This window comes from Ranitomeya variabilis, chromosome 2 (assembly GCF_051348905.1).
Source record: "Ranitomeya variabilis isolate aRanVar5 chromosome 2, aRanVar5.hap1, whole genome shotgun sequence".
Classification (NCBI taxonomy): domain Eukaryota; kingdom Metazoa; phylum Chordata; class Amphibia; order Anura; family Dendrobatidae; genus Ranitomeya; species Ranitomeya variabilis.
In genome coordinates this window covers 1,056,995,300-1,057,012,096 of record NC_135233.1, presented here as the reverse complement: position 1 = coordinate 1,057,012,096, position 16,797 = coordinate 1,056,995,300, and the positions used below count along the sequence as shown (strand labels likewise).

General features: G+C 39.1%; 1 protein-coding gene across 3 annotated transcripts in view; it reads left to right on the top strand.

Moving 5' to 3' along the window:
- The window catches only part of LDAH (lipid droplet associated hydrolase), a 242,756-nt gene extending 238,470 nt beyond the window's left edge, over positions 1–4,286 (top strand). For 2 of the 3 annotated variants that reach the window (XM_077291490.1, XM_077291489.1), the window contains exon 7: positions 18–4,286. In XM_077291490.1, the coding sequence (XP_077147605.1) occupies positions 18–206 (189 nt within the window). In that variant the 3' untranslated portion in view covers positions 207–4,286. The remainder of the gene's footprint in view (positions 1–17) is intronic. The other variant, XM_077291488.1, reaches the window with a different exon arrangement.
- The last annotated feature ends 12,511 nt before the right edge of the window (positions 4,287–16,797 follow it).

The window sequence follows — 16,797 nt, the reverse complement described above, 5'->3', positions numbered from 1 at the left end:
TTTTTTTCTCTTTTTAGTTGATTTTCTACTATGGCGCTGAAGACAACTGGTGTCCTGTCCATTATTATGAAGATATTAGGAAGGATTTTCCCAATGGCAATATCTGGCTGTGCAATAAAGGATACAGACATGCCTTCGTCTTGGACTCCAGCAAAGAAGTAGCTTCCTTGGTTATAAACTGGCTAAACGAACTCCCGAACCTTTGAGATGTCCTCGTCCAAAAAAATATTTCCCATTGTAGCTCAGTTTTATGGTTCCAGCTTAGAGATCAAAAAATGATGGCGGCTATCACAGCTTAAGTATACTTTAGGATCAATCATGGCTCTTTCATTGCTAGCTTGGATACACTTGACAAACATTTGGGCCTGAAGTGGCAATCAGGGAAATTTGCAACCTATATGTTGGGTTTAGAGTTTTTGATGGAGCAAAGTGAAGATTGATCTGATCTTCAATAGTTTAATGTGTAGATGGAAACTGCTAAGAAATCTGATCTAATCTCAGTACAACGGGATTGTTTAGTTGAAAGTTGATTAATGATTGTAATTGTTGATTATTTTTATCTTGATTAATCAAATATACCAGCATTATTCAAAAATATACTAGTATCCTCTAGGAGGGCTTCAGAGTTTCCTAGAGTAAAAACGTGAAAAATGCAAAGCAATTTTGGACCAAGGGGAAATCTTTGAAAGTTCTCATTCCAAGGAAACCTCCTCTTTTTAAAGAGAAGGGAGTAGGCAAAAGTTTTCAGAGCAATTTTTTGGCTGAGATGTGTTAAATGCTCTGCCAACTCAAAAGTTGGCGATTTCATTAACTCCTATAGATGTGTCCAGCCTTATTTTTCCTCAAGTTTGGTTAAGGACTCCAATTTCTCACAATATAAATCAAATACATTATCTCGACTTATTAGCTAAACTCTCGACAGCTTGCAATACACATCAAAACTACTGGATGTCCATATATGTATATGTAAATATGCATATATATATATACATGTGTAGATATACTGTATATATATATAGCATAAACGGCTCCTGACAAAGTGTCTTAAAATCTGTTTTTATTTTTTCAAAACTGGTCATCTTGCGCCATACATAGAATGTAAGAGTTGGAAGGGACCTCCAGGATCATCGTGTCCAGCCCCCTGCTCAAAGCAGGAGTCACTAAACCATCTCCGACAGATGTCTGCCCAGTCTCCGTGTGAAGACTTCCATTGAATGAGAACTCACCACCTCTCGTGGCAGCCTGTTCCACTCATTGATCACCCTCACTGTCAAAATTTTTTTCCTAATATCCAATCTGTATCTTTTTTTTCAGTTTCATCCCATTGCTTCTCGTGTTTCCATGTGCAAATGAGAATAATGATGATCCCTCTACACTGGGACATGCCTTCAGATATTTGTAGACAGCTATTAAGTCTCCTCGCAGTCTTCTTTTTTGCAAGCTAAACATTCCCAGATCCTTTAACCGTTCCCCATAGGACATACTTTGCAGTCCGCTCACCATCCTGGTAGCTCTTCTCTGTACTTGCTCCAGTTTTTCAATGTCTTTTTTCAAATGTGGATATGTCGAGTGAAGAGGAAAAGTAAGGGCGGATACATTTGTGTATGTGTAATTGTTTCTGCAGGTCTGAGAACTGTTGATATGCAAGAAATAAAATTCAGGGAATGATTATAGATTCTGGATTTTAGTTAGTTAAACTATTAAGGAACATTAGAATTATAATCGCCCATCTCTTCAAACGGCAGAGAATGCAAACGTAGAAATGATAGACATGACCCTAACATGTATATTTCTGTAGTATCTGAGGTTCTGCTTATAGATGTTATTTGGAACTGTTTTTATGTAGAATCGGGTACTATCGTGGTCAACTTTTTACTCTTCCAAGTACTTCCGTGCAGTCCCAAATGGAGTTGTGTAGAGTTCCCACTACTTGTGCCCTGTCCTCGTATTCCAGTGATTTTCTAAAGTTGTCTACATATGTTGAGGAACAAATATCACATGAGACATACAATGGGTGCAACATTTGCTATTTGTTGCTATTTGTGAGCCTGAGCTATAAAGAAATATGTTTTGAACAGGTATAAAATAAATCTTATATTGGGGACTTGAAGATTACCGGTAATCTACATATTCCTATGAAGGTCATCATCTTGTTAGATGTCACTGGCTTCTTACTACTGACTGCTAGCAAAATGTCAAGTCCTGTGCCATGAATTCCACGGACAAGCCTGGACCCTATGATTTTTATAGGGAATGTATGGATTTTTTTCTGTGCTTCTAATATTTTGCAAAGGCTTGTAAATTGAAATTTGGCCAAAGTTAGCCTTGCATCCAATACATTGTATTATAGCTGTGGCTAATGACACGCATCTGAAGAATGGACTCAGTAATTTGTCGCATGTTGCCTGAGCTTCTGTTAGCAGTATTTTTATATATATATATAATTTACAGCAGTCACCACAGGAGATGACTTATTAACTTTTATGGGGAAGTGCTGTGGGCATGCTCAGTGACCTGTGCAGAGGTAATGGTGCAGGAAGGAGGAGGAGGTGAAATGTGACCTTCACCTATTGTGAGTGGTGCTGTCTGTATATAGATGTTGCTTGTAATTGTAATCCTGTCTGATGATAATGAGATGACTCCTGGAAGTGATCACTTCAGAACAGAATCTATTATGGAAAAACTGCAAGATTGCAAAAAGTCTTGGGTAATTTTCTGATTACTTTTACCTTTTAAATGGAAAATTGGAGAGTTGACTTTAGTGAGAAGCAGGAGAGCACTCTGAGGCCGATGGCTACCCTAAAGCTAGCCATAAACATGGGTTAGCTTTTGGTGGACAGATATTTGTGGCTACTTCACCATAAACATGCACGCTCAGCCAAACATGCATGTTTACATCACTGGGAAGAGGGGAATAAGCTGGCTTATCTCCCTCAAGAAGAAAAGATCAAGCTGGCTGAAATCCAACTTACCTGATCGCTCTTTCTCCCAATATCTACCTTCTCCCAATATCTACCATCGAAGATCAGTCAACAAACCCCATTTTTGTATATGGCCAGCACCATTAAAATTGCAATTAAAGAGATTTTTTGGAGTTCGCTCTGCAGTACTTACTTTGACAAGAAAGTTCAAGAAGTAAGGTATTACTATATAAAAGACATTTTATTTATCTCTAAGAACATTTGTAAAAAGGCATTGTCTATCAGAATAAAGCACCACCAAATCTTATACTCAGATATATGGAAATTCCATGGGGATCGTTGTCTTGGCCATTATTGACTCCTGATTTTAGTAATGAACTTGCTTTCCTTATTCCATGATACAATATGCATATTAAATTTCCAAAACGTCTTGAGCCTCAGCGCTCTTACATCATGTCCCTTCGTGAAAAACTGAAAGTTCCATAAACAGTCCAAGAAGACTGCAACTCTTTCCAAGTGACCCGGTCTGGTAATTCTTATGCGTTAAAGTAGTAAATCGTTAGAAAATTAAGCTCCGATTATCTGGATCATTCCAGGAGATGAAGATGCTCGGCAATAAAAACAGAAATCTCGGTGGGTGGGTGGTCTGAATTATTTATGAGGGGCTGAGTATCTTTATTGTAGATCCTCCTCTAACTTTTTTTTATCTAAGAAATGACCAGTTTATCTTTGCTTGCATGTCGTTATGATTGGGCTTTATTTTATGTGTTGCTTTTTTTTTCAGTTTGTGTTAAACATAGCGTGTAGACGTGTAGACACAGAATGTCCACCAAAAAAAAATAACTAATTTTTTTTTCTTTTTTGTTTCTGCCAACAGTTCCAGCTGTTGACTCCCACGGTGGGTCACAAATGTACTCCAAACATCAGTACATTTTTTAGTACAAGAAGAGTAATAAAAAAAAAAATCAGACTTACAGCGCGACAGGAGAAGTCAGCTTTACAGATTTCTTTCTACAGATACTGCATGTCGGAGAACACCTTTAACAGTTCCACCAGCCAACGCAAGCTTTACTTTCCCTTAGATGTTGCTGTTTTAGTTCAGAAATTATTTTTTCCCAAATTATACAACTCTGCATGGTTAAATAGTATAGAAACTAAGCAAACATTACACATTTTTGTCACCTTAAGTAATGTATATAATTGTGCATAAATAAAAGTTATTGTTTTGTCTAGGGTATTCTACATTGTAGAAATCTGCTCAACTGGTCAAAAACAATTATGGTTGTGCTTCAAAAATTGAACGTTGCATTGGTAAAAAATTATTTGTGTGGCAATTCAAATAAACAATGACTTCTGTTTTTTCTATTTTCCTTCCTCATAATGCCATCCATTCTTCTTCAGAGCACTTCACAACTTGATACTGTCACCCCTTTGTGATGCTGCCGCCTATCGTTGAGATGGCGTTATCTGGCGTTCAAGCCTCTACTTTTTTCTTACATACATAACAATGTACAATTTTATATTGCAGGAGGATTTATGTAAACTAGAATCTTGGGCTGATAAATGGCAAATGAGCTTTAATGGGGATAAATGTAAGGTCATGCACTTGGGTAGAAGTAATAAGATGTATAACTATGTGCTTAATTCTAAAACTCTGGGCAAAACCGTCAATGAAAAAGACCTGGGAGTATGGGTGGATGACAAACTCACATTTAGTGGCCAGTGTCAGGCAGCTGCTACAAAGGCAAATAAAATAATGGGATGTATTAAAAGAGGCATAGATGCTCATGAGGAGAACATAATTTTACCTCTATACAAGTCACTAGTGCGACCACACTTAGAATACTGTGTACAGTTCTGGTCTCCGGTGTATAAGAAAGACATAGCTGAACTAGAGCGGGTGCAGAGAAGAGCGACGAAGGTTATTAGAGGACTAGGGGGTCTGCAATACCAAGATAGGTTATTACACTTGGGGCTATTTAGTTTGGAAAAAAGAAGACTAAGGGGTGATCTTATGTTAATGTATAAATATATGAGGGGACAGTACAAAGACCTTTCTGCTGATCTTTTTAATCATAGACCTGAGACAGGGACAAGGGGGCATCCTCTACGTCTGGAGGAAAGAAGGTTTAAGCATAATAACAGACGCGGGTTCTTTACTGTAAGAGCAGTGAGACTATGGAACTCTCTGCCGTATGATGTTGTAATGAGTGATTCATTAATTAAATTTAAGAGGGGACTGGATGCCTTTCTTGAAAAGTATAATGTTACAGGGTATATACACTAGATTCCTTGATAAGGCGTTGATCCAGGGAACTAGTCTGATTGCCGTATGTGGAGTCGGGAAGGAATTTTTTTCCCCAATGTGGAGCTTACTCTTTGCCACATGGTTTTTTTTAGCCTTCCCCTGGATCAACATGTTAGGGCATGTTAGGTTAGGCTAGGGGTTGAACTAGATGGACTTAAAGTCTTCCTTCAACCTTAATAACTATCTCTATCTCTTATGACTGAACACTAGAGATGAGCAGATGATGAGCGGTCAGAGGACCAGGTTAGTGCTCTCTGGCCGGGGACAGGAGCTGCACGAATTTCCTTGTGCTCTGGGATCTCCGTCTTGGTTTATGATTTTCCGGACTGACAATACGACTGAAGGCTGCACAGATGACATCGAGGACAGCAAAAAAATGCGCCGAGAAACCCGGAGGCTCAGAAAATCTGTGCAATACATGTCCATGACCAAAGAGTACTAATGTCAGGACTCGAACCCAGCAGCTCTTGTGCACCAGTTGGCAGCTCTTCCCTCTGGGGTATTCAGCTCGCTGGTCAGTTCCTTTATAACCCAGATTCTAGTACCTGTGTTGTCTCTGATTACCGACACCCTGAGTTCCTGATTGGCTCCACCCTGTAATCTCCTGATTGAACAACCTACTTAAACCTGTCGTTGCACTTCCTTCCTTGTGAGATTGTTGAGCTCCCAGCCTTTAGTCAAGCCCACCTTTCACCTGCTGCTTCATCCAAGGTTATACTTCTGCTCCTGTATACCAACCTCTGGCTATTCCTGACTACGCAACCTGCTAATCCTTCAACAGTATTGCTGCTCCTGTGTACCGACTTTTGGCTATTCCTGACTACGCTACCTGCCGGTGCTGCCCCTAGTGGTTTCAATACCACTATTCCAACCCATGTCAGTCCATAACAACTGAACTGGACCGTGGACTAGAGTTGCACAAAGCGATGCGCTCATATTTACTGAACAGTTCTATATTTATTTTATCAGACCAGAAGGCTTTTCGGATGGTGATTTTGGAGCAATGGCTCCAATTATGTATGAACTGCCTTATAGGATATTTCGATATAGGACTCTTTTTACTGATGATGTAAAAACTTTTCTACAAGTTTCCATCATCTTTACGGGGATATTTGCTTTTCATAGAATATTAGAATTGGAAGGGACCTCGAGGGTCATCATATCCAACCCCCTGCTCAATGCACGATTATGCATCTATGAACACAACCACTAGTCATCACAGGAGACATATAAAGATATCAGTATATAAGAATAACTTTATTGAGTAAGTTCTCAACATTGGCTTTTTTGTAATGGCTGACACCAAAGAGTGTTCATCTTGAAGGACAATATCTGCAACTATAATATATTAAATGTGAATAAGAGCTGAGACACTGTCTAATGGACACCAAGCCATGGGGAGCTATATAAACGTAATGCCCAGCTCAAAGAAAAGGGAGGCCAGGGTGCAAAAACCTGAAACAAAAACCTTATTCACATTTATGTCATTTGATACATGGTAAAGTTTTAATACTAGATGTTAGAACCGTCCGAATAGGGTCACCATGACGTGGTGGGATGGCTTCTCCATTTTTTTTATGAAAATTACGTTAACCAAGTACCCTCTGTTATTTTCATGCACTATTGCTATTTATTTACTGCAGGGCATTTGCACACTTTGTTTTAATCTTAGGTTTTATCTGTTTAGTGGCCAGTGTGAACATGCACCTATACGTTGCACGCATACCAACTTATATTCCAGTTCGTTTTTGTGGGTTTTCATATGTTAGGATTGTTCCAACTAAGATTTTTTTGCCATTGGTAATGCAACCTCTATTTGGGCATAATGCAAATGGCCCCAATGAAACACAGAGTGGAAGCTATGGACATTACCGAACATAAAATGAATATGTTTCTAACCATTATATGGATATAAAGAAGAAAAGACCGAAAATTTTTGTTTTGTTCAAAAAGTTAAATGTTCATTTTTTCTTTCCACATCCGATTAATCCCTGTGAAGCACCCAAAGGGTTAATAATCTTCTTGAATGTGGTGTTGAGCACCCTGAGGGGTGCAGTTTTAGAATGGTGTCACTTTTGGGTATTTATTGTCACATAGACCCCTTAAAATGAGAAATCGCTGGTCAACTTTTAGCCCTTATAACTTCCTAACCCCCCCAAAAAATGTGGTTCCAAAATTGTGCTGATGTGAAGTAGACATGTGGGAAATGTTATTTAATAACCACGTTGTGTGACAACTGTCTGATTTAAGGGCATAAAAGTTTGAATATTGCAAAATTTTCTACATTTTCACCAAATTTCCATTTTTCTCACAAACGCAAGTCGTGTTGAAGACATTTTTCCATTATCATGAAGTCAACATGTCATGAAAAACAATCTCAGAATCAGTGGGATCCGTTGAAGCGTTCCAGAGTTATAACGTCATAAAGGGACAGTGGTCAGAATTGTAAAATTTGGCCTGGTCATGAAGGTGAAAACAGGCTTGGGGGGTGAAGGGGCTAAAGGGTCTGTCTTCATAAGGTAACCCCTTGCAATATTCTATATTAATACGTATGATGGGGGCTGCCTTTGTTTGCCATAACGGAGACACATTGGTGAAGAACGACTCATGATCTAATGTAGTAGTCGGAACCCATCCTTTATTCATTGATTAGCCGGCGTACATCCAGAGATTCTAACGTTGGACGGTTGGTAACCAGCTGTACTTCAGTTCAGTAAATAATGTGATTTCCTTAATGACCTCATTAATAATTCCAATTAATACTTGTGAAACCTCGCTTCCTGTCGTGCCTTCCCATATCTCTCACCCTACACTTGCCCACAGTAGTGATAGATGTTATTGTTTTGCGTTCTATTTCATAGTCCATTGCATTACTACTTATTTCTGGTTTCTGAGTAGTAAATCCCTGCGCTTTCTGCTGAATACCTTCTTATGATTATCAGATGTTTTAACTTTAAGGCTAATCACAATTTTATGGAGCAAGTTATTACTTCCTCTTAGGAACTCTCTGTGCCAGGCATTTAACTGGGACCTCGAGCAATGTCTCCGAAACAATTAAACCGATTCTTAACCAAGAGAATACACATTTGAAGTTGTCATTAATTGTTTTTCATTGAATTAGGTCATGTACGTTTCGGCAGTACACATCTCCCTGTCTTTTGTATGTTGGCTTTATGTCTTTTTGACAGTTTATTGAATTTTTTCTTTAGACTTTGCACTTAATGCTTTTTTTTTTACCACTAGAGTCCTACATTTGTTTATCATGCAGACCTCGGTCGTGTCCATTTGTGTTGCTTCTCTTCATTCTGCTATGTCACAGTAATTACTGTGCAGTTCTGCTATTGTTGCTTCAAGCTACGACTTCTCAACTTGGGAGCTGTTCCATGGTAGGAAGACACGCAACCCTGTTTCAGCAAATGCAAATAACGTAACAGATCTGAAGCTGATTAACAAACTTTAGCTTTTTTGAGGGTAAAACTTCATTAACTTGATAACATGAGCATATTTCGGCCCATGTTGAGTGATGATCTTCACCGATTTTAAGGGCATTTAAACACCAGGGTACAGTATATTGGGATGACTGATTTGTGCTAGGATCACTCCTGTATAGTTTGCATATTGTCATCTTCGCGAAGTGATGTGCCGCCACAATGATTATTTTTTTAGGCCATGTAAAAGATGCAAGGAACCATCTAAGAAACATTTGCTCTTTTTCTGGCTGATGATTGCCATGTTTACTCAGCCTACTAATCAGGAACGATAGATTATCAGTTGCTTTTTCCATTTATTGGTTGTGTCTGGTAAGTTTTTTTAAAGGGATTACATCATTTTTAGGCTGAAAAAAAAGAAGAAATATCTAACTGCTGTCACCACCATGAATCCAACATAGAATGCTCCAGTCATTGGCCTTGTCTCTGAAAGCGTGAGCCAAAATGTAATCCAAGAGTAGAAATTGATATATGGGTACTTCTACTGCACTGCTGGTCAAGAAAATATCCAATGGAGATGATGATGTTGAACAAAGAGCAGTTTTATTAATCAACACAATTCAGAGTTGAACAAACTCCATCATTTCTTATACCCCAGTTTTGTATTCTTATACCCCAGTTTTGTATCCTCATTTCTTGGCCAGAAAAAGAGCAGGTTTTATGAAGTGTGCCTCACGCTGGAGGACCATACCTGTCCTGCATTACACAGACAACACAATGATCTGAACAATCATTGCAGAGGTCAGTGCTCAGGACCCTGGTCCAGCGACAAGGTCAGTATTCTGGTGCAGCGGGACAGGAGTCCTGCAAACCACCTCCTACCTGGTGGCCTTCAAAGCTCTCTAGCCATGCCGGCATGTAGGAAGCAGTTTGCATGACTCCTGTTCAGTGACCACTGGATACTGACCTGGCCGCTCATCTCTAGCGTTATAATTTTTAATGTCTTCGATGGTGGTGCTGGTGGGAAACCAAAAACTTATTAACAATACTCCAGAGATTCCTGCTGATCCGTTGGGTTCCAGTAGTGGGACATTTTGCGATCAGTTAAAATTGAGGTACTCTTCTGAGACCAGGTTCAAATGACTGTTTCTTTGGTCCATGTACAAAACTTATTTGAACAAGCAAATGTGGCCAGTTCAGATAAAAAAATTTCCACACAAACCATGTGACAATGTGAAAAAAAATGCATCATGCACTGGAAACTCCTTGTTATTTTATTATTTTTTTAATTGTAGATGTCAAAAATAGGGATGAGCGGACCAGTGGATATTCGAGTTCATTGGGTTTGAGTAAACTTTAGTCCAAAGTTCGGTTTAGGTACCAGAACCCTACCCAAACTTGAACCCAGACACTCGGTGTTCGGTGCGAACCCCAAACTTTACAGTTCGTGTTTGCTTATCTGTAAAAAATCAGACATGAATGACAAATGGGCATAAAAAAATGGACATATGGAGTATATAGATGAAAAATTATGCTTTTTTTTGGAGAAAAAAATGATAATTTTTTCTATATATTGGTTTGCCTCATTTGATTTCAAAGTTATTTACAACTTTATTTACAAGTCTACTGCAGCTTCTTTCCGGCATATTCATTTTTGATCATCAGTCCATGTAAACATGTTGCTGATCAGCTGCCAGACGAGAAAAATACTTGCTCGAAAATTGTTTGAATCGTTTATGTTGGTCTTGAAATCATTGTTCGTAGCACAGGAGATCTGCTGACTATGTGTGCTGTATAGAGGCAGAATTATTGCATTGAACATCGTTCTTTGCCCAGTTTGAATCGACTAGTTTGAAAGATCCATGCTTGTTACAGTCAATCAGCCCTTGTAAATGAACATTAAGGGATTTAACAGTTGCGCGAAAAGATGAGTGGATCGCTCTACCAAGAATCTACTTCAAGTTGAATTTCCTGAAACTCGCTTGTACCCTTCAATTCATATTCGATTCTCGAGGATCAGTCAAAAAAAAACACCATCTCACACATTGCTGAAGACTCAGAGACCGTGTTATTGACGTCAGGAATGTCCCGACTATAAATTCTCTCCCTAATTTTCACTCTCTCCCCCTTGCCCACTGTTCCTGCTCCTCTTTTTCCATCTAATTAGTGGCTTTTCACAGAAAATATATTCAACGCAAATCGAATTTTTGTGGGAGAAGTTGGCCAACCAAATTTCAAAAGATCCACTCATGTCTAGAAGATGTTAATAATTAACCTGTTTTTTTCTCTATGAACAATCAACAATCATTCTTGGAACTCCCATAGATGTGAATGGAAAGATGCCTTTATTTTATATGCTAGAAATGTCTGAGATTAAAATATCTCTTTAGAAGACCAACACAGGTAACCAGAGGGTCATAGGAATATAATGCAGGACAGACTTATAGGAAGTCATGGATGTTTATTCTATACAGGGACCACACAAAGACTCGACTTAGTATCTTAACATTTTGCTGAACACAGGTACTGTACTCTGATCAGCGGGGACCTCTGCTGGTCAACTGCACTATAGGTGAAAGAGAACATAAGCATTATGTGGACAAGAGCCAGTGTCTGCAGGAATGAAAGTCTTGAGCAATCTCTCATTTTAAAGAATAAATCCAATTACGACTTCTTTAACATCACTGGAACCCCATATACAGTATCCCTAATGTACAAGCTAAATGTTTTAGTTTTTTTAAATATTACTTAGCACCTATTTTCTCTCTGATTATTAATTCCATAACACTTGTATGAAGAAGCAATTTCCTAATCTTTTTATCCTCAGATGGTCTTACTCCAGTGCTCATTGTTGCCCTCTGCTCAGTAATGCACTTTGTATAAATTTGCAGTAGGCTAGGTGGTCGAGAAGTGACTGTGAGTCTGAGCTCAACTCATTGTATAGGGTAGGACAGGCCCTTGGAGAAAGCAGTCATTTCTTTTTCATTTGGTCCATCTTATTTCAACCCAATCGGGGGATTGTAAAATTGAAAACACACAATAAGATACTTCAGCAAAACAATTTGCAGGACCTTGGTCTAGCGGCCACTTTGGAAGCCAGACATGGGCATTGTGAACGTCATGCCAGCATTCTGGTTAACTCTTTTGATTAATAAACCCCCGACATGTCCTGATAACCTCATGACAGTATGCTGCTGCAGCCTCATGACTTTTTGGGGTCTACTAATCATGAAAGGCGCCCAGCATGCTGATAGGTAGTAGGAATGGACTAACGACGAGGCAGTAGGAAGGTAGACCGGCTGACATAGTAAAATAGTTAGCAAGGCCAAAAAAAGACATTTGTCCATCCAGTTCAGCCTATATTCCGTCAGAATAAATGCCCAGATCTACATCCTTCTAATGATCCTAATCACTGTAAGATACAATATTGTTACGCTCCAGGAAGACATCCTTGCCTCTCTTGAACCCCTCGACTTATTTCGGCATCACCACCTCCTCAGGCAAGGAATTCCAGATTCTCACTGCCCTAACAGTAAAGAATCCTCTTCTATGTTAGTGGAAAAACCTTCTCTCCTTCAGACGCAGAGAATGCCCCCTTGTGACCATCACCTTCCTTGGTATAAACATCCTCGGAGAGATATTTGTATTGTCCCCTTATATACTTATACATGGTTGCCCCTCAGTCATCTTTTTTCTAAACTAAATAATCCTAATTTTGCTAATCTCTCTGGGTATTGTAGTTCCCCCTTCCCCTTTATTAATTTTGTTGCCCTCCTTTGTACTCGCTCTAATTCCATTATATCCTTCCTGAGCACCGGTACCCAAAACTGTTCCCAGTACTCCATGTGCGGTCTAACCAGGGATTTGTGCAGAGGCAGTATAATGCTCTCATCATGTGTATCCAGACCTCTTTTAATGCACCCCATGATCCTGTTTGCCTTGGCAGCTGCTGCCTCGCACTGGCTGCTCCAGGTAAGGCTACAATGGACTAACGACAAGGCAGCAGGAAGGTAGTCTGGCTACAATGGACTAACGACGAGACCGATTGGCCAGGGTCCTCCAAATCATTTTTCTCAAGTCCGTAAGACTCATACATACAGATCAAAACGTATAAATAAGACTCATAATCCAGAATTTAACCATAAAATATTTAATAAAAGTATCTGTACAAAATATTTAAAATGGGTTATAAAAGAAGAGTATTTCAGAATATTCAATTGACAAAATATATCCCACTATATAGTATATAGAGAAAATATAGCATGATATTTTACATTTCAATATGTACACTTTTGGAATACATACAATGCATTTACATCCTGGTTTCCCCACTGATTCACTATCTAAATGTATACATTTCAATTCCCAGGTCGCTAGTTTAACATGAATATATTAACCAAACATGTATCCACCTATATTAACACAGGACGGAGAGGAAACTTACAGAAATGTATTCTTCTGTAAGACTGTAATTCCTCAATAAAAAAAACAAATAACCCACAATCCGGATCACAATGGCATACCTTTTTGATAAATAAATTAGACATGTCTGATAAATAGGATTTCTGTACGTTTCAGATATTTCTCCTGTGAGTCACTTGAAAATAGAATAAAAAACATTTACAATTACAATGTAAGGCACTGCAAGTGGAATGACCCTATGAGTGAGTAAAAGGGAAGCAGGTATGAAACAATGAGGGAGCAGTAGGACTCTCGTGGCATATTTGTGTATATAGCATAGAGGAAGCCTTTGTGGGCTCCTAGGGGCCAACTTTCCTTGCTCATAGGCGCTGTGAACCTAAACATGGACATTAGTAATAGGGGAGGAGGATATCACGTTGTACAGGCAGCAAACTAGCTTGACAATTTTCAGGGCTCTCCCAAAAAATAGATCTCTGCATGCACGCCCACACATTGAGGTACCATTCTTCAGATAGATGCGGGTCTCTTGATATGCCAAAAAGTTTCCCAGATGGAAAACCCCCTTTAGACAACTTTCTAAATAATACTTAAGAATGTTCTACCATCTTGCTGTCGTAGAGTCTGTGTATCTCCTGTACATAGCTGGCTGTCCTGCTGCTTCTTATATTGATCTGACACCTAGAGGTTGCAGATAGCAGAGCAAGCTATACTGTACGTAAGAGGAGGAAGATGACGTTTGTATATCCGTCTGTTCTGATCTGTTTTAGTAAAGCATAACTGTTTATGTTCCTCACTCTCCAAACATAACCAAATGGAGATTTGGATAAGACGAGAGGATGCAATTCATTCACAAATGATTGATTGGGGTCTGACCACTACCGATACCGAGAAATTTGGGTGCCTGATCCCACTATAGTAAATATGAGATGACGTATCTCCATACACGATAACTAGAGTGGAGGGTGGTTGACCACTTTTCTCCCAGGAACAGGGACTAATCATCCCTATTCTCAACATTAATGCGATTCACAGATTTTACAATCTTTCTGTATACATTTCACCCTAAAAATGGCCCATACAGTGCCCAAGAAAGGGGCAAATCTATCATGCAAATACTGAAGGTTATAGTGCCTATAACTAGGCCCCATGTACCGATAAATAGGGCTTTTCACTTTCTACTTTGTACGTGCACTTGGACATATGAGGTGGTGAGTGCTAATTAGGTGAAGCTAAGCTAAATTCCAGCATATTTGCTCCATGAGAGGTGGGGAGGACATGTTGTGGGTATGATTCCACCCGCTACCTTGGGGGCTTTAGGGTTCCTAATTTAGTGACAGATGCCCTTGATATTGAATACAGCGTTACACGTCTCTTACAGCCATCTCCTTCAGCTGGAGATGCAAAAGTCACAGTTCACCTATAGCTTGGGGTCACTTTTTGGTAATACACCCTGAAGAAGACCCTTCTTTATTGAGATCGCTAATGAACAAAGCAATACGGAGGGGTAAACAGCAGCAGATTGCTCCATGAACAGCTTTTGTGTGTTCTGATCTAATTAGATGTCACTTATACCTCGCGAGTGTCAAAGGTCAACACCTGTCCAGGCCCGCAGGTGGGAGAAGGACGCACGGGCCGAGCAGAGGCTTGGGCGTCGCATTCACTTTTCTTCTTATAATCCTTCTACACATTTTATAGAACTATTAGCTCAGACATGATCATTGTATACAGAAACGGTAGGTTCGCGGAAATATTGGGACCGTAAAATCATAAGCACCAGCTTTTTTTTATATTCAGTCTTTTGAATTTTCTTTTGATTGTTATACATATATAATTTATATTATATGTATTTATATTTAGTGGTATAAATAAAGTTTTAATTTTTTGCTTAGGACACAGTACACACACTGAGTAATAGGTAATGATTGATATTTGGTCACCAAGATCTAAAACTCTGAAAGTGCAAAACATAAAAGGCCTCGTTTAGGGTGACAGCTAGGAAATCTGGCTCGTTTTCCATAGCAACCAATCAGATTTAAGGTTTCATTTTCCCCGTTGAAGCTACTAAAATGAAAGCAGTAAATTGATTGGTCGCTAGGAGTTCATATCGTGATATGTTCAACTAACTTTATTGACAATGTTCCAAAAAAGCACAAAATCAGATATTTGGTATACGGGAGAATTATAATTCATGGTTTACATGTTTATCTCCTTATGTAATATTTTTGCTATACACTGCACAGAGGCGAACGTAGACTGACAATTATGGGATAATAAAGGTAGTGATGAGCGAGTGTGCTCGGATAAGGTGTGATCTGAGCATGCTCGGGTGCTATCCGAGTGACTGCTCAAATATGTTCCAGTCCCCGCGGGTGCATGTCTCGTGGCTGTTCAATAGGCGAAACACATGCAGGGATTGTCAGTTTGCTAGACAATCCCTGCATGTGTTGCAGCTGTCAAAAAGCCACCAGACATGCACCCGCGGGGAGTGGAACATATTTTTTAGGCACTTGGTTAGCACCTGAGCATGCTCAGATAACACCTTACCCGAGCATGTTCGCTCATCACTAATTATAGGTGATGAATTATGAAATATATTAGTTCATTGACTGTCACATAAAAGTATGTAAAACAGAAGAACAGAAACACTTGTTACAGGCATCCATTAATGCTATACTTCATGAGCCTTTTCAATAGTTCGCATACATTAAACAGGCAGGTGACGGCTGTACTACACAGTCGGCATCTAGCACTGACTGTGTAACCGTTTAGATGCCATCAATCACCAACAGTGGCATTTATATAGATCAGTTTCCCATGCGCCTGTGCCCATCTCCACCTCCCCCCTCTACCGCGACGTGATTGCACAGAGCCAATGAGTTACCAGTGTGACTTGGGGGTCTATTGAAGGCCCCCAATGCCGCCATCTTGGCGAATATAGTACAAGCGATCAACCAATTGGAGGTTCAAGTCTCTTATAGGGACTAAAAAAATAGGGAAAAAATGTAATAAAAACATATACAAGCTTAACTCACCTTCCTTTTTCCAATAAAAAAAATAAATATATTTTGTATTGTCACTTTCACAAAAGTCCGATCTATCAAACCATGAAATTATTTAAATCCTACAGTAAACACTAAAAAGAAAATAGAATCTCCAAAATTGCTGGGGGGGGGGGTTTTGTCATCCCAGTTCTCTTAAAAAATTAAATAAAAAGCAGCCAAAATAACACTGCATCAATAAAAATGTTGTCTCGCCGCACACAAAACAAGCCCTAATACAAAAATATTAGTAAAAAATAATAAAAAAATTATGGGTCTCAGATAAAAGTTCAGAATTTTTTTCAACCAGGAAAGTATGTCGAAAAAAAAAAAAAAACCTAAAGAAATGGTACTGACCTGACGAACCATGTTGCCAGGTGATTTGTATGGCACAATGAATGCAGTAAAAGCAAAACCCGAAAGACAAGGGAGGAAATTGCATTTTTTTGGAATTTACATGGTAAAATGACTGGTGTAATTTAAAACTAATTACATGACCCACCAAATAGAGCTACGTCATTAGAAAGATAGAGCTATGTCGGTGAAAAAATTAGAAAGCTATGGAGAGGAAAAGATTAAAAGAAACTCAAAATTGACTGGTCGTAAAGGGGTTAAACGGCTGCCATTACAGCCAGAGTTAAGCAGCAACCCCATTTTATATGTATCAGGAGCTTTTTCCA